The 24,704-nt window shown below is 44.8% G+C and overlaps 1 protein-coding gene across 2 annotated transcripts in view; it reads right to left on the reverse strand.

The window, feature by feature from the left end:
* The window catches only part of LOC311230975 (RAS guanyl-releasing protein 2-like), a 309,227-nt gene that overhangs the window by 73,938 nt on the left and 210,585 nt on the right, over positions 1-24,704 (reverse strand). For both annotated transcript variants that reach the window (XM_084317429.1, XM_084317430.1), the window contains one exon: positions 11,417-11,590. In XM_084317429.1, the coding sequence (XP_084173555.1) occupies positions 11,417-11,590 (174 nt within the window). The remainder of the gene's footprint in view (positions 1-11,416; positions 11,591-24,704) is intronic.

Raw genomic sequence — 24,704 nt, forward strand, 5'->3', positions numbered from 1 at the left:
CCATCTGTAGCCCCTTTCGTGACTTTCGGTTTGCAAGCCTGTGGCTTTTGTGACCGGAGTCACTTGCCCACACGCCCCGATTACCCAGTAGAGAAACGACCAAGCGTCATCAAGGGGCTCACGGTGTGTCAAGAATACATCAGATCTGAATTTCAAAGATACCCAGCGTACAATATGGGTCTAACACAGCTTCACGATGGGGTCTGGAAGCTCGGAGTTGCTGATAAACATTTTAAATCATTTTCATAAAACGAGTGTACTCACAGAGCGAACCTTGGCAAAATGGCTGGTGCGTCCAGCGATCACTGCACTCCCTATCGGTCCCTGTTGGTCATTACAACAATACACAGGAGACGCGCTCAGCAGATTCTACCCTGTAATGGCCTATAGGTAATGACCAACAGGGACCGATAGGGAGCGCAGTGATTGCTAAACGCACCAGGCATGCGACAAGGAAAGTTGCAGAAGGAGAAGACGCCATCTTGCTGCCAGAGTTCGCTGTGAGTAGCACTTGTGTTTCCCAACAATGTTTTAAACTGTTTATCGGCAACTCCGAGCTTCCAGACCCCATCGTGAAGCTGTGTTAGACCCATATTGTACGCTGGGTATCTTTGAAATTCAGATCTGATGTATTCTTGACACACCACGAGCCCATTGATGACGCTTGGTCGTTTCTCTACTGGGTAATCGGGGCGTGTGGGCAAGTGACTCCGGTCACAAAAGCCCCAGGCTTGCAAACCGAAAGTCACGAAAGGGGCTAGCCCATCTGTTGCCTATATCCGGGGCGCGAGCGCGGAGGCGTTTGTTATTACATTCACCCTGAGAAATGTGCTTCTGCTTCATATGAGAAATATTAAAAGTTTCAATATATGTTTGCACATTAGTATACATTCAGTGTTCGACTTACGTAATGGTCCATTCTGGTCTGAAACGCCGACGATCATCCTCAGTCACGTAACGTTATCCTCCAAAAGTTAGTCTGAAAACTTCGCCTCCAGCCGGCTGTCCTCCTTGCAAACATTGCAACTGGCTTGACTTTCTATTTTAAAATGCTTAGTTCCAAACCTCTGACATTAAGTCTAGCTGCTCAAGTCAGTGGATATTAACCGTGTTTCGGGAGCGACGTGTTGTTGTTGTGGTCGAGACGCGTGTAGCGTGTAGCGTCTAAATTAAAGGGGTGTTTGTTGCAACGGTGAAAATTAAAGGGGAATGTGTTTGTTGTGGAAAATTATTCTGCTCTGTGTGACAATAAATACATTAATGATGATATATTATATGTAATTTAAAACCAAAACTAAGGCCTCCGTATGAGTTTAAGACGTGGACATGGTCATGTTTGTTGAATAAAATTTTTCTTTTTTTGACTGCCGATTTTTATTATTATTTTTTCCCGATCCCCGATACTCTGAAAAGCACGTGATCGACGCCGATTCCGATCACGTGATCGGATCGGGACATCCCTATTTATTTTATTTATTTAAATTAGTTTGGACTTCATGGTGTTTTTGTTTTGTTCTTGATTTATTGTGATGTTTCTTCTTGACTTGTTTAAAGAAGACGTGTCCGGCCCATGGGGACATTAACGTGTGTTCTCTGGCCTTTGATTTGATTTGATCTTTGGACAGGTGGCAGTCAAAGTGTTCAGTTCGGCTGCTGCAGGCGAACAAGTCAAGAAAGAGAGAGAGAGGGTTCTTCATGCCACAGTGGTCTCCAGTTCCAAACACATCTTTTAGTGCAGAAAGATGAACGGTGTCTTCTTCCACCATGTTGGTCATTCTACCACTGGGTGTTGTTTGTACCAACGACCACCACAGCGATTTGCAATTGAAACAGCTGTCCTGTCGTAATCAGCTTACAGTCGTCTCCAGTTCCTAATGCATCCTTTAGTGTAGAAACATGAATGGTGCCAACAGTGAATTTTGCAATTGAAACAGCTGTCCTGTTGTAATTAGCATACTGGTATAGCTGGACCCGGCTGAGTTTTGTCCTCGCAGCGTTTGCAATTGAAACGTCATTACAGTAGGTGCCCTGAGGCGCTGACGTCTGACGGTGTGCGTTTCAATCTGGAAACTACTATTGAGTATATTTTATAGGGGCTATGGTGACGAACCCTACTTTTTGGCAGTGGTGGAAGAAGTACATAGTTCCTTTACATCAGTGGTCACCAATCCGTCGATCTTGATCGACTGGTCGATCTTTGAGACCTTCCCTGTAGATATTTCCCTGAAAAAAAATATGTTAAAAAAAAATAAATAAAAAAAATGTATCTTTCCCCGAGAGTCCACATTACAGTTCTACTTTTGTTTTGATGTGAAAAGTGATGCTGCATACGATTACTGCACTTAGCACTGACTGAGAAAGTACATATTACAGTTCTACTTTATAAAATGCTAATTGTAAATATGTTTGGCAATGTTAATTAATAGGAGAAGGTCCACATTACAGTTCTACTTTTGTTTTGATGTGAAAAGTGATGCTGCATAAGATGACTGCACTTAGCACTGACTGAGAAAGTACACATTACAGTTCTACTTTATAAAATGCTAATTGTAAATATGCTTGTCAATGTTAATAATATGAGAAAGTCCACATTACAGTACTACTTTTGTTTTGATGTGAAAAGTGATGCTGCATAAGATGACTGCACTTAGCACTGACTGAGCAAGTACATAATACAGTTCTACTTTGACATTTTTAATGTTAGTTTAAAGTACAATCTTGGCTGTCTTTTTCTCTCAACGCTTCAATAGGTAGATCTTGCCTTCACCAAAAAAAAGAAGTGATCTTGGTCTTAAGGGGAGACACTGCAGGTGAATAGGGTAAAAAAGTTAACTAATAGATATCACAATAAAACTTCCCCAGTTGATTACTTATATTAAGACAAGACTTTTTTGTATTACAAGTTTTCTGAAATTGTATGTTTAAATATGCAAATGAGGCATAATCTACTTAAATATGCACTAATTTGCATATAATTCCAGGACAGAAATCTGAACATTGGATAAAGCCATTTTCAAAATGATAGTTTCATTTTGTTGACATATTAGAGCCAAAGGTTATTACAGAGGGGATTTTGGATATCTCTTTTTATCACTCCATAAATCAGAAAATACTCCATTCAGTCCATTTTTATGGTAAAATTCCATATTTCGCCATGTCTTTAGGAATAATTATTTTTTTTCTTTTTTTTTTATATATTTTTTTTTAAATGAAACTACTGTATATTTGTATGTGTATGTTTGTATTTGTAGGCCTCTTTACTTACTTAAAAAAAGGAAACATCAAGAAATATGTTTATGGTATCACTATCTCTCTCCCAGTATCGTCTTGCGGCCTGCAGAGGGATACTATTTTCTCAACCAGAGCTTTCAACCAATGCAATGGAACCATTCTTGCGGCCTGCAGCGGGATACTATTCTCTCAACCAGAGCTTTCAACCAATGCAATGGAACCATTTTGATTGACAGTCGATTCGGCCAATTACGCCACACCGCTAGCACCCACCTCCTGCTGTCCTTACCACCAATCGGCAAGCGTTTATACATTTTTCTACTTCCGGGCATGCCGCCATTGTTCTGTTTGCGAGAGCAGAAGAACACACTTAACGTAGCTACGTTAGCTGCCCGGCCCGGCGCCCGCCGACCGGCGCTCCACGCATGACCAAATGAGACATAATGATTTTACTGCAACAAATGTTATAATAAAACAAAGCCTTTCTATACATTTGTCTGGTTGAAAACTTTATTAACAGATTGCAGAATGTGTAGTTGGGTACGGAATGAGCAACGGAATGGAACCGAGCTATGAACGGACTAACGGAGTAATGCCTTGTTTACTGCTATCTTCGGTTAAATAATATGCTTGTTATTGAACGTGTAACACTTCATTTTAACAGCAGATACTTTCTTAAATGCCATCTTCCCGAGAGAGGGTGTTGACGGGGAGTTGTGTTATTAATAGCATTGAACAGCTAACCGAAAGCTAGCGTTAACTATTGTTAAAGGTTTAGCCATAACGTTACCTTGGCTAAAGTTGGGGCTATTAATAATGCAGCAATAATGGCTGCAGACCTGCAAGCAAAGTACAGCAAGTTGACAAAGGAGTATTCCAACGCAAATCACATTTTCACCAGTAACGTTGGTCTTGCATCTCCCGGTAGCTAATGAACGGACTCGGAGTAATGCCTTGCTGCTATGGGTAATAATAATATGCTGATGTTATTGTCCGTGTAACACTAACTATATAACGCTAATGCCACAAAACGAATGCCTTGTTAATCATAAGTACTAGTTACTTTGATGCAGTAGCTTGTGTGTGTGTGTGGGGGACGGCGGGCGTTGTGCAGGTAGGTCGCGAGTGAACTTTTTTTTTTTTGCCTTTTGACGCTACACAAATTGATGGGTATTTATCGGCGACTGCTATCGGCACATTTGAGCTTATCGGCCGATAGGCCGATAGCAGTCAACAAGGCACTTATCGGCCGATACCGATACCTGACCGATATATCGGTGCACCCCTAATATCTAGCCGAGATCTTTGACCGCCTCAATGCGTTGAATCTGGGACTACAAGGTCCGGACACAGACCTGTTTGGACTCGCAGCTTGAACTCCGTTTGTGGCACTCCAGGATAATCAGCAGAGATTTGGGGGTATTTATTCAGCTTGATAGCTTTTTGGAGGAACAGAATGTTGCAGAAAATTATTTGAAGCCCATCATCTGTAGCCAAATAGAACGGCTCATTGAACAATTTCGGAACTATTACACGGAGAGCACGGACAATTTGGACAACTGGATCCTAGACCCGTTCATTACACATGACGCAACAGGCCTCCCACTGTCTGAGCGGGAGGCGCTCATCGATCTTTCGTGTGACGAGAAAGTCAAGTTCACTGGACAGGCCCTCGCAAATCAGTCCGGAACGAGTACCCAGTGTTGTGTAATGCTGCGCCGAGAAAGCTTGTCCCCTTCGCATCAACATACATCTGTAAGGCCATTTAAAAGACATTTAAAAAATAAAAACAGATCTCGCCTCAGAGTAGAAGCGGATCTGTGCCTCTTTCTCAGCACAACGCAGCCACGTATCATGGAACTGTTCAAATGTACAAGCACACCCTTCCCATTAAAGGGGACATGCATTATAAATGGCTTTTTCAGTGTTTAGCATTGTTATATAGTAATAGGGGTTAGTATCAATGGGTCTGTGTCTCTAAATACCATATTGGCGGATTGCTCTCATTCAGTTGAGACAATTTCCTCCTCCAGTTAATTAGGTCATTCTGATTTTACTCGCTCGGTGACTTAACTGGGAGCTGATGGAGTTGATTGTGATCTGATTGGCTCTGTGGTTGTAGCGCATAGTGAAACCCGACACTTCCTCAAACGGGAGAGGCAGAGAGCGCGCAAGAGAGAGGGAGAGAGAGAGGGAGAAACAGATAGAGAGAGAGAGAGAGAGAGAGAGAGAGAGAGAGAGAGAGAGAGAGGCTCATACGCTGCGTTTCTCTGTCTGCCCCTGCTTACACACACTCGCGACAGAGCACACATACACACACGTGCGTCGCGCTGTCGTCTCTCTGTCTGTCTCTCTCTCTCCCTCTCTATCTCTCTCTCTCTCGAGTCGGGAGCACTAGCATATCACTGTAATATCTTTGCGCATGCTCCCACGCGCACGCCCGTATTCCGATCCGTACAATAATAATCACAGAGGTATATATTGTCATTTGAAACAAGTTACCAATGCATTGTCTCGTGGGATTATGCCCCCCCGCGGCTGAATTCATTAGTATCCCCCTCAGTCTCGCTCCATCTCTCTCTGTGCCAGTCGCAGACTGTGTGGATGACTGTCACTCAAAGTGCTTATGGGCAGGGCCAACACAGCCTGAAATCCAAAGTGAGAAAAATGTGGCTTCTTAGTACTTGATTAGAAATATAAAACAATGCATTTTTTTTTTATAAAACCTTACAGATGTGTTGAATAGACTCACAGGAATTGTGTAAAGTTGCCCAAATAGTGCTAGGAATAGCAATGCGTGTCCCCTTTGAGTCTATTTTTTTATTCTTGAAAAGTGCATGTGAACGCATTTTCTTTTCTTTTTTTATGTTCTGGCAACATATTTGGGCTAAATATGCCTCGTTTTATAAATGTGTATACAGAAACAATTCCGTTGCTTTTGTTGATAATATTCATTAATTTCACTGATAACATAGTGCTGTAATTTCATTTTCTAATAAATATGCATGATCAAGTTTAACAACATGAATTTTGATATTCCTTATTTCCACGTTGAAATTACGCAATACATTAACTCATTGATCACCACGCTGGGAACGGGATATGACTATGTGCTGCCACGCTATGTATCTATGGAGTCACTCACCTTGTTTGCAGGGCTATAACTATATATATATATTATAGCTATGGATGCAATACTATGGCCCATTTGGCATCGAGTATCTATCGTTCAAGATGTAAGGGTTCTTCATTTCCTGGCCAGGCTTCGCCTGCTGGTCCCTCCTCCCCACCTCCACCCATGATCAATAGTCCTCCACTCATGAACTATGCTCCTCATTCTGTACCTCCCCCTGCTGGACATTCATCCGAACTTCCCCTTATCTCCCTCATGCATACCCTCCTGGTACACTGGTGGATCTTTAATGTCTACATGTCTCTCTGTGCCATTCCCCTGCTACTTTGTCTCTTGTTCCCCTGTTAATTGTTATGTTCCTTGTTTATTAGTTCCTTGTGTAGTTGTATGGTTGTTATGTTACTCTGTCTAGTGTTCAGTTATTTGCCAGACATTGACCTAGGACTAATAGGAACCCAAGGAGGACAATAACACTACCTTAGGCATACTGGACCTTATGTGGATACTGTGATACTGTGAATAATGTATATTTCAGTGGATACTGTGATACTGTGAATAATGTATATTTCAGTAGATAGTAAATTATAACACTACCTTATGCATACTGCACTTTATATGACACTGTGAATACTGTGAATATATTTTTCAGTTAGTTAGATAGTAAATGATATTGACCTATTTGTTTACACTGCTTGTGTTGTACCTGTACCCCCCCCCCCCTTCCCCCATGCTGCTATGATGCCTGAATTTCCCCCAAGGGGATCAATAAAGGAATATCTTATCTTATCTTATTTCTTGTGTGTTTCCTTCCTGGTTGTCTCACCCCATGTGCGTCTCGTTTTGCTAATTGCCCTGCTGTCACTCTAGTGTTAATTGTTTCCCCTATATCTGGTGTGTGTTCCCTACCCTTGTTGTGGGTTCATTGTTTCGGTTCCTTGGTTGATGCTTGCGTTTGTTACTGTTGTGTTTCATGGCCACTGTTCCTGATTCTGTCGTGCTCCTGTTTAATAGTAAGTGTATTCGGTAACACTTCATAATAACACTCAATTATAAGACCTTTATAAGGTATTTGTAGATAATGAACTAATCATGAACAAATCATTTATATACATTCGTAAATTATTATTAAATCATTTATAACTATATTTGTATAACATTTACAAATTAGTTCTACATTATTTATAACTCATTATCAACATTGTTTGTACTTGATTTGTTCATCATTAAATAATGTTGTTTAATGTGTAGTAACACATTTGTAGATGCTTTGAAAAATGGATATAAAAAAAAATACTGTACCTCCATTTATTTGTCGATGTTCAACAAATGATTTGTTAAGACATTCATAAAACATCTATGAATCATTTGCAGATGCTATTGTGTGCCCTAATCTGAAGTGAAGCCTATTCATCATTAACAAATGTCTAATACAGTTAATTATTTGTTTACTTTTTCATCACCTGTTACAAATGTTGTAGACAGCTTTAAATGTTATACAAATATAGTTATAAATGATTTAATAATAATTTACGAATGTATATAAATGATTTGTTCATGATTAGTTCATTATCTACAAATACCTTATAAAGGTCTTATAACTGAGTGTTATTATAAAGTGTTACCGTATTCTAGTGTTCCATGTTTTGTTGCTGCTCATCTTTGTTTTCACGTCACAGTATCCTTTTTGGTTAGTGTTTATTTTGTAGTTAGTTTTTGCAATCCTTTTGTTCTTGCCCTTGGAGAATCCTTTGTTTGTTGCTACTGCCCATTTTGAAGTAAAGACCTTTTTGTTAGAATTCACCCTTGGCTCCACGTCTCGTCTGCCTACAGTTACAGCATTGCAAATTGAGGTCCCTCCTACCGCCATTCCAACGGCCTCTACCGCCCGTTAACGTCCCTCGTCAAATGGTTTTATTAGGGTGGGTTTTGTGCCGCCAGGAGGCGCAAAGTCAAAGTCAAGTTGGAATTATATCCTTCCTTCGAGACAACCGAACTTGCTATGCCTCCTAAATGTGAATCGGAAATACAAAAATACCGGCTACAGCAAAGACCTATGGCTATTCCAAATGGCACGAAAACCCCATTGTTTTAGTGGTTTGTCCACTAATGTCCATTATTGAGGACCAAGTACGTGCCCTTAATCGGCAGCGTGTGCCGGGAACAGTGCAGGAGTGGACAACCAAATCGACCAGGGTAAATACTGGCTGGTGTTCGGGTCACCGGAGACGCTTGTGGGGAATGAACGTTGGATTAAGTGGTAAGTCAAATGATCTGATCTTCACTGTTTTATCTGCCGCTTACGTGACGTGACAGGGGCTACTGTTTCATATGATCTAACGAGTGGTGGTCACTGCTGTTTTCAAGTCCAATTGATCGTCAAATGCGAGGGGAGCACACAAATGTATAAAGCAAGACATTAACTTTGAATGGGTAACAACTCCGTTATAATCCCATACAAAGAGCAAATTGACTGGCTTAATGCACAAAGAAAACAACACATTTCGAGTAGTCTTCCCTTGTACACATACTGTAAACAGTACTGTATATTTGTAGATCCAATGTACAGTCCACCCAACCCCCCACCCACCTACACAACCTCCTCCAATGTACAGTTTCTACGTCAAGTGTATAATATACTCTCTTTTTTAGACTCTTTTTGTATCACAAAGTACTGTATTTGTAAATCTGGTATGTCATAGATGTAGCAGTACTGTCTGTCTGTCATGTATGTTATGATTAATTGAAAATGGGGGACCCTGATATAAACAAGACGAAAGTCTTCCTCTGGTCTGCATCCCCTTAACAATTGTGTGTATTGAGCTGTACTGTATTGTACCCATTTTGCAATCTGTTAATACAATTTCCATTCAATTACTGTATCTATGGAGGACAAACACATTTTCATATTATTCCTTGCACAGGGCTTAATATTTCTCTTTTCTAACAGAGAATTGAAATAAAATATCCCTATAGGCCGTAAAGTGAATGCTGTATCGTTTCACCCCTTTTTTTAAGTTTTAAATAGACAATAATAAAAATAGTAGATGTAAACAAGACGAAAGTCTTTCTCTGGTCAGTATTGTACCCATTGTAGTGGAATAGTTTTGGGAGCAGGACTAAGTGGATTATGACTTCTGGAATCTATTGAGTTCATGACAACAATACATGACAACAATAACAATACACTTTTGTATTTATTAATGTCCAGATGTGACAAAACTAGTGATTGTATGACTTGCTTGGTACAGTAGCTGTGTCTGTTAAAAAATAGGCATTCCGTCTAATAATTGAAATACTTCTGCTCATTTTTGTTACAGTATTGTTAATGTGAGTTGACCAAGAGAGTGTTTCATCTATGTATCAAGACATTTTTTTTAAATTAAAATGTACAAATCTCCATCTCTGCTTATTCAAACCAGAAGTGAATAGGAAAATATGATTATTCGATCCACAGGACAGCCTGATCACAAGAGTCGACGGTCCAGTTTACATTTTAACATAGATAAATGCCTTGTATTTTCAATTCATCATAACATATATGACATACACGACATACAGATAGACAGTACTGCTACTGTACATCTATCCAGCTAAATGAACGTTAGCTAATGTTACGGCCAGCCTTGCGGTCGCATTCTATTTTTCGAGGGACCATAACCATAACGTTAACTTGACAGCAAATGTGGGTATGCTTTATTTGAGCAGTTGCTAGTGTTAGTTGATTAGTTGATTGTCGTTCTGACATAACTGCAGTAAACAAACGAACGGTAAACCTAAGTTATCTTACCAGTTAATTCACTACATGATCCACCAGCCTGCTCAATCCAGTTACATTCCCCCCAGAGCGTAACTAGAGCCACAGTCTGCGAATCAGAGGCAGAGTAGGGGCGGGTCTTCGGTGCCAGCACGTTGGGTTGTCTCGTAAAGAATAATACTGCACTGTATCTAGCTGATTATCCTTAAAAAACACACGTTAATCGAAAATACCACACCATTACTGTACCAATGACAGTCAAATAATCAACAGAAAAGCATTACATTGCAAAATAATATGTCCAAGACTAGTGTCGCATGCACACACACACACACAGATTGTACAATAGCCCCCTCTCTCCACCGTGTAACTCGACTCCCCCTACTGGTTGAACCAGGCAGAGCAGCGTCAGCTGACGTCATCTTGCGTCAACCACCGGCATCTAGCTTGCTACCGGCGTTAGAGACCTCGTTTTCCAGTCCCACATCTGTATCTGCCTATTCTCTCCTCGTTCTGTTCTGCAATTGGGTCCTCCGACAACACTATCCCTAACACAAGATGTGAAAAAGAAAAAAAAATTCCATCCATACATTCCCGTTTTATACTGTGGTGAATATAAGTATGGTTTTAGAGCGGTTTAGGGTAATTCCTGGGAGGCTAGTAATAGGCTGCGACGCATATTATACTTAATCCATTGGGATTTCGTCCCTATACACGCTACAATAAAAAATTCAAATGCATTATGATCGGTATATTATGTTCCATCATGAATTCATGAAAGGGGGGGGGGGTCATTTCTGATTAATTGATTGTCAATAACGGCATTCGTTAGTACAACAGCATACGCTGATCAGGGCGTACCTGTGGCCGGTGCGATTCCAAAAAGAATATTCCAATTATTTGATTGCCATCTGGTAGATCGTATGTCCATTTGGGCCACGACATAACCCACCACAGCATAATGAATCGGGGGTCCCGAAAACTATTCAATGCGATCGGGTAAAGCCCTCGGTCCAGGCTACTAGAAAAGTCCACCGGAGGAATTCCATCGACACACAGCCACATACACAGAGTCTCAAAGGGAGTGCAACATCGGCTGCATACCACCAGGCGGCAGTATTGGACTTTTGCGATCTCAGACTCATTCCCTATGGTTACACAGGCTCCCTGGATGGATAACAATTGGAAATAGCGTATATATACGTGGTTGGCGTACAACGATTGCGTGCGTGCGTGGGTGCGTGCGCGTGTGTGTGCTTGTTAGTTTTAATTGGCTGTAGCATCCCATCTGTACTGACCTGTGCCACTCTGATGAAGTGAGCGACGACCATGGCCCTCTGCTGGGCAGTGGGCTTGCTGAGCACCATCAGCTGGATCCACTGGGACACGCTGTTGAAGAGAGTGATGAAGCGCTCCAGGACGGGGTTGTCCACCGTGCAGCCGTGCATCACGAAGCTGTGGTAGTCCTGGAACTGAAGGGAGAGAGAGGTACCAGTGAGGGGAAGTGAAATCCATCCTTACAGAATTTAGCGATTTGGGGCAATTCACCAAAAATCTGCATCTGCAATCTTTAACCCAAATTCTATATTTGTGACAGCTTGCAAATTTGACAAATCCCCACAATATGTCCACATGAAATGGTCAAGCTGTCATTTTGTGGTTGTCATGGGAGTGGTAGGGAGACATAGGGGGTTGAAGGCAGGCCCACTGTGTGTGTGTAGCCTACATATAATTATTGATATGAGGTGGTTCTAAAAGATATAGGCCTATATAAATAAAGATATTTTCATGGACTTTCTACCATCTTACAGATGTAGCCCTTAGGACCGCCTACCCCTGCCGAGTGGTTTCCGTTGGTTGCCGTATTAACGGTATCAACCAGTAGGGGCGCTTGGGTTACACCAGGTTACTTTCAAGGAAAAGGGGAGGGGAGAAACCAGTGGCCGAGGGTTGTGTTCTCAGCTTGAACACAGCGCGAATGTGCTTGCAGATCGAGACCATTTTCAAATGTCTATTCTGAAGAATTTTGTTTGCTCATGAAATGCTTACAATTTTAAATATATAAATAAATAAATTACACAAATGACAACAGACACAAAGAATAAGTTTAACAAATTCCATATAAATTCCATAATTTATTTAACGATGCAGCAGGCGGCTTGGTGTGTGTCTGTCTGTCTGTCTGTCTGTCTGTCTGTCTGTCTGTCTGTCTGTCTGTCTGTCTGTCTGTCTGTCTGTCTGTGTGTGTGTGTGTGTGTGTGTGTGTGTGTGTGTGTGTGTGTGTGTGTGTGTGTGTGTGTGTGTGTGTACACACTCCGAGACATTGTCATTGAAGCAGTTCGTAGGAGGTTGTAATGTTTGGGGTTTGCTCTCCTCAGGGATCCCTAGCCTTACCTGGTGGTAATTGATCTGTCTACCTGCCCTAATTACATTCATTAGCACCTGGTGTGACAAGGTGGCTTTATATGCTCTTCCGTGTTACTACAGACACCGTGAGTCGATCAGCAAACTGTCCGTGATTAGTGCCTACGTGAGTACGTTTTATCGCTCCTGCCATGGAGAGTAAGTACGTTCGCTACTTGTATTAATTGCCATATCATTTCGTTATTGTTTATATGAGATTGCTGTGTGCATATGCAGCACCGTCGCCTGACGTGTTTTCTTTTGTGACGTGTTTTGGAGACATCGATTTCTCCTCTTTGCTTTCCCCAACTTATTGTGTAGATGAGTTTATGTTTATGTGCTCTAACGTGTTTTGGAGACAGAGGTTTCTCCCCTTTTATTTATACGACATTGTCTGCGTGTACCATTTTTCTACTCTAAATAAAGGAGTATCTTTTGTTTGAAAACCAACACCTGCCTCTCGTCTTATCCGTTCTGCACTGCACCTGGGTCCTACACACCTACCACCCCGTAACAGAGGTAGTCCTACCCTGCACCTGGGTCCTACACACCTACCACCCCGTAACAGAGGTAGTCCTACCCTGCACCTGGGTCCTACACACCTACCACCCCGTAACAGAGGTAGTCCTACCCTGCACCTGGGTCCTACACACCTACCACCCCGTAACAGAGGTAGTCCTACAGGACGGTCGGTGCGCCTGCACAGCAGAAACAGGAAGTATCGGGGGCAGCGTGAGCCTCCCACGCGTTGCTCCTCGCCACTGAGAGTCCGCGCTGTCTGGTGAAAAGATGCGACAGGCTGCCTCCTCGTGTACCGGAGGGGACACGTGATGCAAGGCTTCTATCCTCACTACAGCCGACCAGTGGGAGGCATGGTCTAGCAACGTTCAAGACAGGGGAGGGGAGAATTGGAGGAGAGAATTGGCAATGTGAAATTGGGATGGGAGAAAAATAGAAAAATAAGGAGAAAAAGTGGATAAAAAAATTATATATCATTTATTGATTGATTGATTGATTGATTGATTGAAAACTTTATTAACAGATTGCAGAATGGGTACAATACAGTACGGATCAATACACAGAATTGTTAAGTGGATGCAGACCAGAGAAAGACTTTCGTCTTGTTTACATCAGGGTCCCCCATTTTCAATTCATCGTAAATTGAATTCATATCAATAAATTCGGTCTCTACTGGATTGCTGTGTTGCAAAAGGGTGTGTAATTAATGAAAATGCTGTGTGGCAGATAAACTGCTAATGATTATAGTCAGTTGTTACTGAGAGTTATGTTGTAACTTACTGTATCTCTGTGGTGCAATCACTTTAGTAATGCGTAAAACACAACTTAGTAGGAATCTACAGTATAACTAGGATACATTTGAAGTTGCAACAGACTTTAAGCAGCCCAAACCTACGCAGAGCACCACAGGTGAGCCAGATTGAACGCTGTGGCTTTCAAATAGTTTCCATCCAAATATCAACACGCAGGGTCCTTCAAATGTAGTTATCAAGGAGTTGTTACAGGTACCTACTGGAGGCGGGATACATTATTGTATATGTAATGTGTGTTTGTGTGTATGTATACTGCTTAAAAAAGGCAATGGTGGCCTATTTGTACTGCATGCAAAAAGGTTTGATCCTATCATAAATGTAACCTATTATTGGATCATAAATCCAATAATCATGGGACTAACATAAATTGGACCTATCTAGGGCTGTCTTAAATACTTCGAAGCTTCAAAGCTTCGTTCGATGGCACAAGCTTCGAACATTTAAAAAAAAATCGAAGTAAAAAAAAAAAAAAATCCAAATTATTTTTTTCACCTTTTTTTTTTTTTTTTTTTTGTGTGTGTGTGTGTGTGTGTGTGTGTGCATGGGGCCATTGGGTGGGGCCGGGGGACAAATACACTGGAGGAACGTAACCCAGCTCAGCACTGCCCAAATTATATCATCACTATTGCCTGTTTGAAGGATATCATCCTCAAACACATATACACCACCTACACGCCTATTCTCAGTCCTTGCCCCACAATGGTGGAATGAACTACCCATCCCAGTTAGGACAGCCGAATCCCGTCCAATCTTTCGCCGTCGACTAAAGACGCACTTCTTCAACCATTATCTGAAATAAAATAAAAAAAATCGAACCCTAACTAACCTTACTGTCATGCACTTGTCCTAATAAACTAACCTACACTGTAACACGCAACACTTTGATGAATATTGTTACTCAGCTGATAGTTGTATCCTTCCTGATGACCTGTCGTACAGAACTTATAAGTCGCTTTGGATAAAAGCGTCAGCTAAATGACTAAATGTAAATGTGAATGTAAATGCCTTGTAGAATTCCACACATAAGAAAGAAAGATACTGGGATGAATAAACAAAATAGGAAATAAAATGTAGAAATGCATGCAATACATAAATAAATATGAATCTCCATATATGAAATAGAACATTTAGATAAGGTGCTACTGAGATGTTTTGGTGAGTTCTTTGTTTTTTTGTGGAAGTAGCCCTTCTTAAAAATGCATGAACATTCACTGATAATTGGTCTGTAGTGGAGTCTACAAGGTCTACATTGCCGGACCTTGTAGACTGACATAATTCTGTGCATAGTTTAGTCTACACAGGCCATATTTCAAATAATCAAAATCTTACTTCATTCATCTTAAACATTCTTGATTTGGGGGATTGGTAGTTCCCATGAAATCTGAAGTTGTTCAAACGACAACAGCGATCCACCTTGAATTAAATCACACAGCCGCGTTGGCTGTGTCATAGTCACGAAAGGGGCTACTTCATTAATCCAATCCACTTTATTTATAGAGCACATTTAAAAACAACAAAGTTTACCAAAGTGCTGTACAAGTCCCACAACATAAGATAAAAAAAAATAAAAAATATTATTATATAAAAAAAAAATTAATATTTTTTTTTTTAAATTCAAAGCTTCGAATTAAAATCGAAGCTCGGCCCCTAGACCTATCATGAGACTAACATAAATTGGACCTATCATGAGACTAACATAAATTGGACATGGCTGTATAAAGGACACTTCTCTTTCAGATGTCTTATAAATTGAAAACCATGCCCAATTTTCCTCAAAATTAAAACAGCTTAACTTTGGAGCAATATCAACCCCCTTATGCTGGAAGCTACAGATGAAGCCCTTCAGATTCAGTAACCTTCTGCCCCTCCTCTGTCACTTAAGTCTAGCACTCAGGTGTTCATTTTCGGGGGCTGGTGGCTGGGTCTAAACAAAGGGAGGGTACTTAACTTAAGTGCTTCCCCAGGGAGGGGGTCGGGGCTACTGCCCTCAGACCCCCAAGATAATTTGTATATGGGCAGTCTGACTTGGGGTACTGACCATATATTAGTGTTGCAATGCATGATAAATAAACAAGTTTCAAGTTCAAGTTTCTTTATTAGTTGTCATACAGAAGTACAGAATACTTTTATACAAAATGCTTCTTTCTGTTTCGCTCCAGAGACTGTGCTAGGCAAAAATAGATAATAAAATAAGTATAGCAAGTATAAAATAGAAATCAAGTACGTAGACAAAAATTTTCAGTATATACATATATACAATGCTCTATGTAGAGTAGAAGTAACTGAGTTACCATACAATATACTATACAGTGCAAAGCAGAAGTGGGATGAGGTACAATTTAGGTACAATATAATTTACAGTAAGGTGTAATGAGGTATGGGTTGTAGTGCAAATTCTTTACAGATAAATATAAAGTGTGCTTAGGTGTACTAAAGTGGTTAAAGTGGGTGCTGCAGTGAGTTGTATGTTTAAAGTGAGTGTGTGCGTGTGGATGTGTGTGCTGTGAGTGCATTTGATGGTTGTTACATTGTTGTGAAGGGCCAGATTAAACCGAATATATATATTTATTTATATATATATATTTAATTGTATTTGTATATTCTCTAATATTCCCTGATATCCCTTGTATATTCCTTGTACAATATGCATTGAATATCCATTCTAGCCTACTGAACATCCCATAATAGTCTCCATTCTACTATTGGTCGAGACCTTGGTGCCAGGCTGCCATACCCCCCAGACCCAGTTCAAACGTACCGCTCAACATGTACGAACAAGTCCTAGTTCCGCGTAGGAATCTGGCTACCGCACCACTAATGGTACTATTTGTTCATAGTGTGTATATATACTGCGCTACTAAAGTAGGACTTTCTTTTTAGTCCAGTTTCTTACCCTCCAATAGAGTGACAGACGTAAAGCCTCCCCGCGACGCCACGTGTGGGAGTAAGGCCAAGTTCGGCCTACCATCGGTATTGAGACATCGTGTATATTAATATTTGAATAGTCATATTTGGCACTATATCGTCGAGTTGGACGTAGTCTATTAAGCTAATAATAGTCTATTCATATGTAGTGCTTCGTGCGGTGAGAATACTATCGTAGTCAGTACCCCCATCGTTTCGGGTAGAACTGGCTGCTTATCCAGGGTGGCCGACCCCATGTGAGGCTGCACCCGAGGAGCCCCAGAGCCGACGAGCGAGTGGACCTGCATACCGGATTATTCTACCGACGACAGCCCGCCTTCCCAGGCACGGATTATGCTTTGTATACAGTGATTATTCTATGGATAAAGACCAACACTGCCGTGTGTTGGAAACCCCCCCCCCGGAGAGGACGACAGGTGAGGAGACGCTCTACACGACGAGGTCGCTTCACGTCTCTCCATCGTGGACCGGAGGAAGCCGGCCCACAGAGAGTCCAACTGCTTTCATCTGTGGATCGAGGATCGCTGAGGCACCGAGCCGCACAACCGTGGGTTCTCCCAGGATACCCTCGGCCAGACGGATACAGCCAGACTCTACCCCCCCCCCCCCCCCCTTCTCCAGTTGTCTTACAAGCGACCGGAATCCCCCCCTAGTGTATCCAGTTCTATAATCATTAAAGTATCATTGCTATTATTCCTTAAATATTCCAGGTTGTATATTTACCGCCTGCGCCACCAGAGATTGGACGTTCTCTATTGATATACCAACGAATACTCATTTGCCATAAAAGTGCATCCTATTTCAAATCATAAATGTAATTAAGTGATTGCTCTACATACCTTTTGCTATGTATTAATTATTATTAAACGCAGACTTTCGACTTGGTACATTTGTGTTGGATCGTTTCATCTACGTGGGAGTGTTTACCATAATTATTTATGCCTAGTACTGGGTGGCCAGAGTCTAAAGTACAAGAGGTAGTGGTAGTAAGTATCATATCTAACAATACAGTCAGGGAATTGTACCCCTCAGTTACAATTGGTCCTTCGAGCCGGATGGTAATTAGTGTAATATTAATATAGTGTTATTAATATTGAAATGGCCTATGATGAACACTCCACGAAACGATCCTCCTAACCAACGCCCGCAGCGCGAACGACGGCTCCCTCAGTACTTAGAGGCTTACGCTGTCAGTCAACAACCTAGTCTTCTACTAACAGTAAACGCGGTAAAACTAGAAAGTAAAAGTATGTCTAACCCCAACGCCCAGACTACCCCGACCATAGAGGCCCCTACGGGTTCTAATGTCACTGACCAAGCTCACGGTGGGGACCAGTGGGAACCAGACATGACTTCACACCCCGCCAGTACTGAAGAAGTAGTCCCCGATGAGTCCCGGGAGGAATACAACGCTACCGAGAGAGAACTCGGCACGGAAGAAGACGGGGAGAGCACCGTGGAGATAGAGCTCCAAGGCTCCGCAAGGAGCACCCCGAGGGAAGGCTCCCCTATACAACCGCCTTCTCCCAGCGAGGCAGAGAGGACCCTACAGCAGGCCTTCCTCATCAGCCTGAATGCCGCTGCTGAACGCGACCGACTGCAGATCCAGCAGCGGAGCGAAGAAGAGCATATACGTCTAGAAATAAGACGCATTCAGATGGAAGAGAATGTGGCCCGAGACCGAGCAGACAGCCAGCGAGCAGCTGCTGGTGCTCTACGGGACGCAGAGCGCGACAGACAGCAAGCGCAACTAATAGAACAGCTGATCAGACGGACAACACCCTCTCCCTCCGCCAGAGGCTCCAGGAACTCGTCTAGACACACCTCCAGGGCGGCATCCCCTAGCCGAGTAAACAACCCTGAACTTGACCAACAGACGAGGTCTATACCCCCCACAGACCACCTCCCCCCACCGGTCCAAGCGAGACCTAGCAACCGGGAAGGAGCAGCATATCCTGTGGAGAGGCTAAACCAGAGACTACAAGCACTGGATGACCTAACTGAAGACGAAGAGGAAGAGGAGGAGAACCACGCCCGACGACAGCACAGTACTCTACCGGACCAGGAGGTCCGGTACAGCCCAGGCTATACTCCCGCGGAGCTGCGCTACAGACCCCCGACTCTATACACGGGTCAGCACGACGCACGACCCGCACCGAGGAACAGCACCTGGACAAGCGGGCCATGGTACACTGCCGGTACCAGCCCATACCAAGGAGCGGGAGGAGACTCGCCTAGGAGGCCTCTCCCCCAACGCTCGCCGATGTATCCACAGTCAGCGTCATACATTGGCACGCCTATGGTACCCGACTTCACCCAAGAGAACCGGGCCCAGTATACAGAACTCCGCATGTGTCTGGAGACCATGTTGGTGGATGTATTGGATGAACGCCATAAATACGCCATCCTACTGAAGCACTTAAAGGTACCCCGCGCACATAATATAGCGCTCGCCTACGCGACTTCCACCACCCCATACACAGCAGCGCTGGTAGCATTGGACCAGAGGTATGGGCGCATATGGGATTACGTGATCCAGGAGATCCGACACATCGACCGCTTACCCCCAGCAATAGACAATCGAGCACTGGACGACCTGTCCATCAGAGTGCAGTCCCTGGTAGGGATGTTGGGAGCGCAGAGAGAGAAGGGGAGGCATGAACTTTACGCCAACTCAAATGTGGAAAGGATCTTGGAGAAGCTGCCGCCCGCTCGACAGGAGCGTTTTAGGCGGCAGAGAGACCACCGAGACCCGAATGGCCCCGAACCGAACCTCCTCGATCTAGCAGACTTCCTGGCGAGAGAAGTCAGCAGCCTACGGCTAGATACATTCGGACGGAGCACCCCTGGCTCCAGAGAAGGAACCAGACGACTAAATGATGGAAGAAGATCGGTGACTGTGATGCACCAATCGGAGTCAGTACCAAGCAGCAGGAGCCACAGTACTCCCTCCAGAACGGAGAAGTGGAAGATAGTGTGCCCCTACTGTGAGAAAGAACACTGGCTAGCGCAATGTGACTCCTTCCCCAAGCTGAACGCGGAGGAAGCAAGTCAATGGATAAAGTCCAACAAGCGCTGTTTTCGCTGTGCGCGCTCACACATGGCAGCCGAATGCCGCTTAAAGAAAAGGTGCACCAAGTGCGATGGAGCCCATCTGGACATACTTCACGACAGTAACAGACGGCGCCCTTCACCCGCACCATCCAGCAGCAAAGCGAGCGTCATGTACATCGATCCCGCCAGCAGCAGTGGAGCCCGAGTACTCCTAAAAGTAGTGCGTGTGACACTAAGCTACCAGAATAAAGTCCTGGACACTTACGCCGTCCTCGATGACGGGTCAGAGAAGACCCTTCTGCTCGCCTCCGCTGCGGCCCAGCTAGGGCTGCGGGGAAGCGAAACCCAAATGACAATTCGGACAATAAGACGAGATTTGAAGACGATAAAGGGCGAGAATGTCTCATTCTCTATCGCAGCAAGCGGCCAGCCTGAGCGACGGTACCAGATTACAGACGCTTTCACCAGCCAAGAAATAGGACTGTCGCGGTACACATACCCCGTCGCCAAGCTGATGGAGAAATATGCACATCTGCGCAAGTTACCGATCCCGCTCATAGACAATGCTATGCCGACCCTGTTGATAGGCTCCGACCATGCAGACCTCATTGTCCCGATAGACCGGGTTCATACCGGACCCCGAGGCTGTCCTGCAGCAGTCGAGACCCGTTTGGGATGGACTCTCCAAGGCCCGCTCGCCAAATCTCTCAACCGAAGTACAGCCACTAGATGTCTCCACTCCCGAGTCACAGAGGGAGAAACCGCACTCCTGCAACACGTAGAGCGGCTATGGACCTTGGAACAAATGCCCTTTAAGAACGGAAAGAAAGACATTCGCTCTAAAGATGACATTTACGCCATTCACCTCCTCGAGACAGGGACCAAGAGAGTCCCGGTCAACGGCGTGTTGAGATACGCCACGCCACTCCTGCCGCGAGAAGGAATGCCTACTTTCCACGCAAGACAGACGCCACAGAATGGTACCTGCTGAACACGGAGCGGCGCTTAGCCAAGAACCCCGCCCAAGAGAGTGTATACCGCGCCGAGATTGAGAAGCTCATCACAGCGGGACACGTCACAAAGATGGACATTAAAGAGGCTGACCAGACCACTGAATCGTGGTACGTGCCTCACCACAAGGTCCATCACAACGGTAAAGACCGCATAGTATTTAACTGCAGCTACCAGATCGGATCCCAAAATCTGAATAAAGAGTTACTGCCCGGTCCCACACTCGGCCCCTCCCTACTCGGCGTTCTACTCCGCTTCCGCCAGGAAAAGGTGGCCATCAGCGGGGACATTAAAGGAATGTTCCTGCAGGTGAGATTAGTAGAGGAGGACAAGCCCCTGTTACGGTTCCTATGGAGAGAGAAGCCAGGAGATGAGCACCCAGCCATCTACCAATGGGAAGTCCTCCCCTTCGGAACAACGTGCAGCCCCTGCTGTGCTACATTTGCACTACAGAAACATGTAGCAGAGGACCCAGCAGCGGACGAAGAGGTCCGACACAGCGTAAAGAACAGCTTCTACGTAGACAACTGTCTACAAAGCCTTTCAACCCAGGAAGAAGCCGAGGCTCTCCTGATAAAACTCCGCGCCTCATTGATCAAAGGCGGCTTTGATCTCAGGCAGTGGGCCAGCAGCGATCCGCAAGTACTGCGCAGCCTCTCCTCCGAGGACAAGGCAGCCAGCAGCGAGACCTGGATGGCTACCATCCCGGGAGAAGCCCAGGAGATGACCCTGGGATTGGTGTGGTGATTCAAAACAGATTCGCTTCACTACAGACACAACCCCCTGACTACGGAGCAGGGAAGGCCGGCGGCGGCGCCGACCACCAGACGGAGTGTGTACACAACACTCGCCCGACAATATGACCCGCTAGGATGTATTCTACCGTACACCACCAGGGCAAAAATGATTGTACGAGCATTGTGGGACAAGGACCAGGGCTGGGACGACCCCATTCCCGCACACCTTTCATCCACCTGGAGAGAGTGGGAGAGGGAGCTCCACTCACTCCCAGGCGTTAACATGCGCCGAAGCTACTTCCCACCCACGGTGAGGCCAGAGACATGTAAAATGGACTTACACGTCTTCAGTGACGCCTCAGAGGTCGCATACGGATCAGTAGCCTACTTGCGGGCCCAAGAAGAGGGGGGAGAGATCTACACAGCATTTGTCCTCGCCCGCTCGAGAATAGCCCCACGCAAGCAACAATCTATCCCACGTCTAGAGCTCTGCGCAGCCCTAGCCGGAGCGCACCTAGCCACGCTCATCCAAGGTGAGCTCACCATACCGGTGTCTAGAACAATCCTGTGGTCAGATTCCACGACAGGACTCGCCTGGATCAAATCGGACTCATGCAAGTACAAAGTCTTCGTGGGAGTCAGAGTCACCGAGATTCAAGACTTAACCGAAGAGTTAACCGGAGAAACAGAGTGGCGCTACGTTGATACAAAACAGAACCCAGCTGACGTCATCACCCGGGGAATGACCCTAGATGACCTCACCCGTCGCAATGTCTACAGTGACGGCCCAGCATTCCTAAAGCTCCCGGAAGGAGAGTGGCCCACGCCTATCCCGAGGGAAGCCAGTCAAGAGGAGGCTGAGAATAAGATTGAGCACTGTTATCTCCGCAGACCCCAACATAGATGATTGCACTACCATAGAGAGTGCACAACAAAGGACATTCCTGCGGCACCACCCGGAGTGTAAGTCCCCCGCTGAAATGTCAGCAGCTAACTACGAGGAAGCAGAATTGCTTCTACTGCAGCGAGCCCAGAGAGACTCGTTCCCCGATGAATTGGCCTGTCTACAGGGAGGAAAGCCCGTCCCATCCGACAGCAGACTAATTCATCTGGCCCCCGAGAACGACGCTCATACCCTCATCAGAGTGGGTGGTCGCCTACGCAGAGCCCCCAATCTACCGGATGACATTAAATACCCGATCGTATTGAACAGCCGACACAAGGTCACAGAGCTGATTATAAAGAAATACGATGAGGATGTACATCACGCAGGAGCAGAAAGAGTCTTTGCGGAGATCAGATGTCGTTACTGGATCCTACAAGGAAGAGAGGCGGTACGACGCTTCCAGCGAACATGTCTAGACTGCCGCAAGTGGCGCGCGCAGCCCAGCATACCAAGGATGGCTGACCTTCCTCCATGTCGCCTCCGAATCGGTGACAAGCCATTCCACTCAACGGGTATGGACTGCTTTGGCCCGCTGCACATAAAGAAAGGAAGAGGAACCGAGAAGCGGTGGGGTATTGTATTCAAATGCATGACCACCAGAGCGATACACATCGAGCTTCTCCCGACCATGAGCACAGACTCATTCCTTATGGCCTTCCGTAGATTCACATCACGGAAAGGAAGACCGTCTACACTATTGTCCGATCATGGGACAAACTTCAAAGGCGGCGAAAGAGAGCTGAGAGAGAGCTTCCAAGCTATGGGCCCAGAACTTAAGACCCACCTCGCTCCAGCACAGATTAACTTCCAATTCAACCCCCCAAACGCACCCCACTTCGGTGGTACTTGGGAACGGGAAGTGCGTTCCATAAAGACAGCCCTGTACGCAGTACTTGGGGCCCAGACTGTGGCGGAAGAAGTCCTAATGACAGTCCTCACGGAGGTTGAGGGAGTATTGAACTCTAAGCCCCTCGGCTACGTCTCCAGCGATGTGGCGGATATCGACCCAGTTACCCCCAACACACTCCTGATGGGGCGGCTAGATCCCGCGTTACCCCAGACAATGTACCGGCCTGAAGAAGCGAACGGCCGACGAATGTGGAGGTACAGCCAAGTATTAGCCGACAAGTTTTGGAGCAGTTTCCTACTGCACTACCTACCGTCTCTACAGACCCGCCAGAAGTGGGTAAAGGAGAGAGACAATTTGACAGAAGGAACAGTCGTCATGATTATTGATCAATCACTGCCCAGAGCTATGTGGCCGGCCGGCCGCGTAAGCAAAGTGATCACCGGTGCCGACGGCAAGGTCCGAGCAGCTGAAGTGCTTGTCCAGGGTCGCACTTACACCCGTCCCGTGGCGAGGCTCATATAACTGCCCCGACTCCCAGACACAATCGATGATGACCATGACCCTATAACCCTATGACTTTGTGAAGTTGACTGACCCCTACAGCAAACCCTTATGTGTAAATAGACAACGCGATTAATCTGTCTCTGCTTAACTGATTAGGTCTGGGACCAATCAGGGGGTGGCTGTTGTGAAGGGCCAGATTAAACCGAATATATATATTTATTTATATATATATATTTAATTGTATTTGTATATTCTCTAATATTCCCTGATATCCCTTGTATATTCCTTGTACAATATGCATTGAATATCCATTCTAGCCTACTGAACATCCCATAATAGTCTCCATTCTACTATTGGTCGAGACCTTGGTGCCAGGCTGCCATACCCCCCAGACCCAGTTCAAACGTACCGCTCAACATGTACGAACAAGTCCTAGTTCCGCGTAGGAATCTGGCTACCGCACCACTAATGGTACTATTTGTTCATAGTGCGTATATATACTGCGCTACTAAAGTAGGACTTTCTTTTTAGTCCAGTTTCTTACCCTCCAATAGAGTGACAGACGTAAAGCCTCCCCGCGACGCCACGTGTGGGAGTAAGGCCAAGTTCGGCCTACCATCGGTATTGAGACATCGTGTATATTAATATTTGAATAGTCATATTTGGCACTATATCATCGAGTTGGACGTAGTCTATTAAGCTAATAATAGTCTATTCATATGTAGTGCTTCGTGCGGTGAGAATACTATCGTAGTCAGTACCCCCATCGTTTCGGGTAGAACTGGCTGCTTATCCAGGGTGGCCGACCCCATGTGAGGCTGCACC

The sequence above is a fragment of the Notolepis coatsorum genome, assembly GCF_963971535.1.
Source record: "Notolepis coatsorum genome assembly, chromosome: 1".
Taxonomy (NCBI): domain Eukaryota; kingdom Metazoa; phylum Chordata; class Actinopteri; order Aulopiformes; family Paralepididae; genus Notolepis; species Notolepis coatsorum.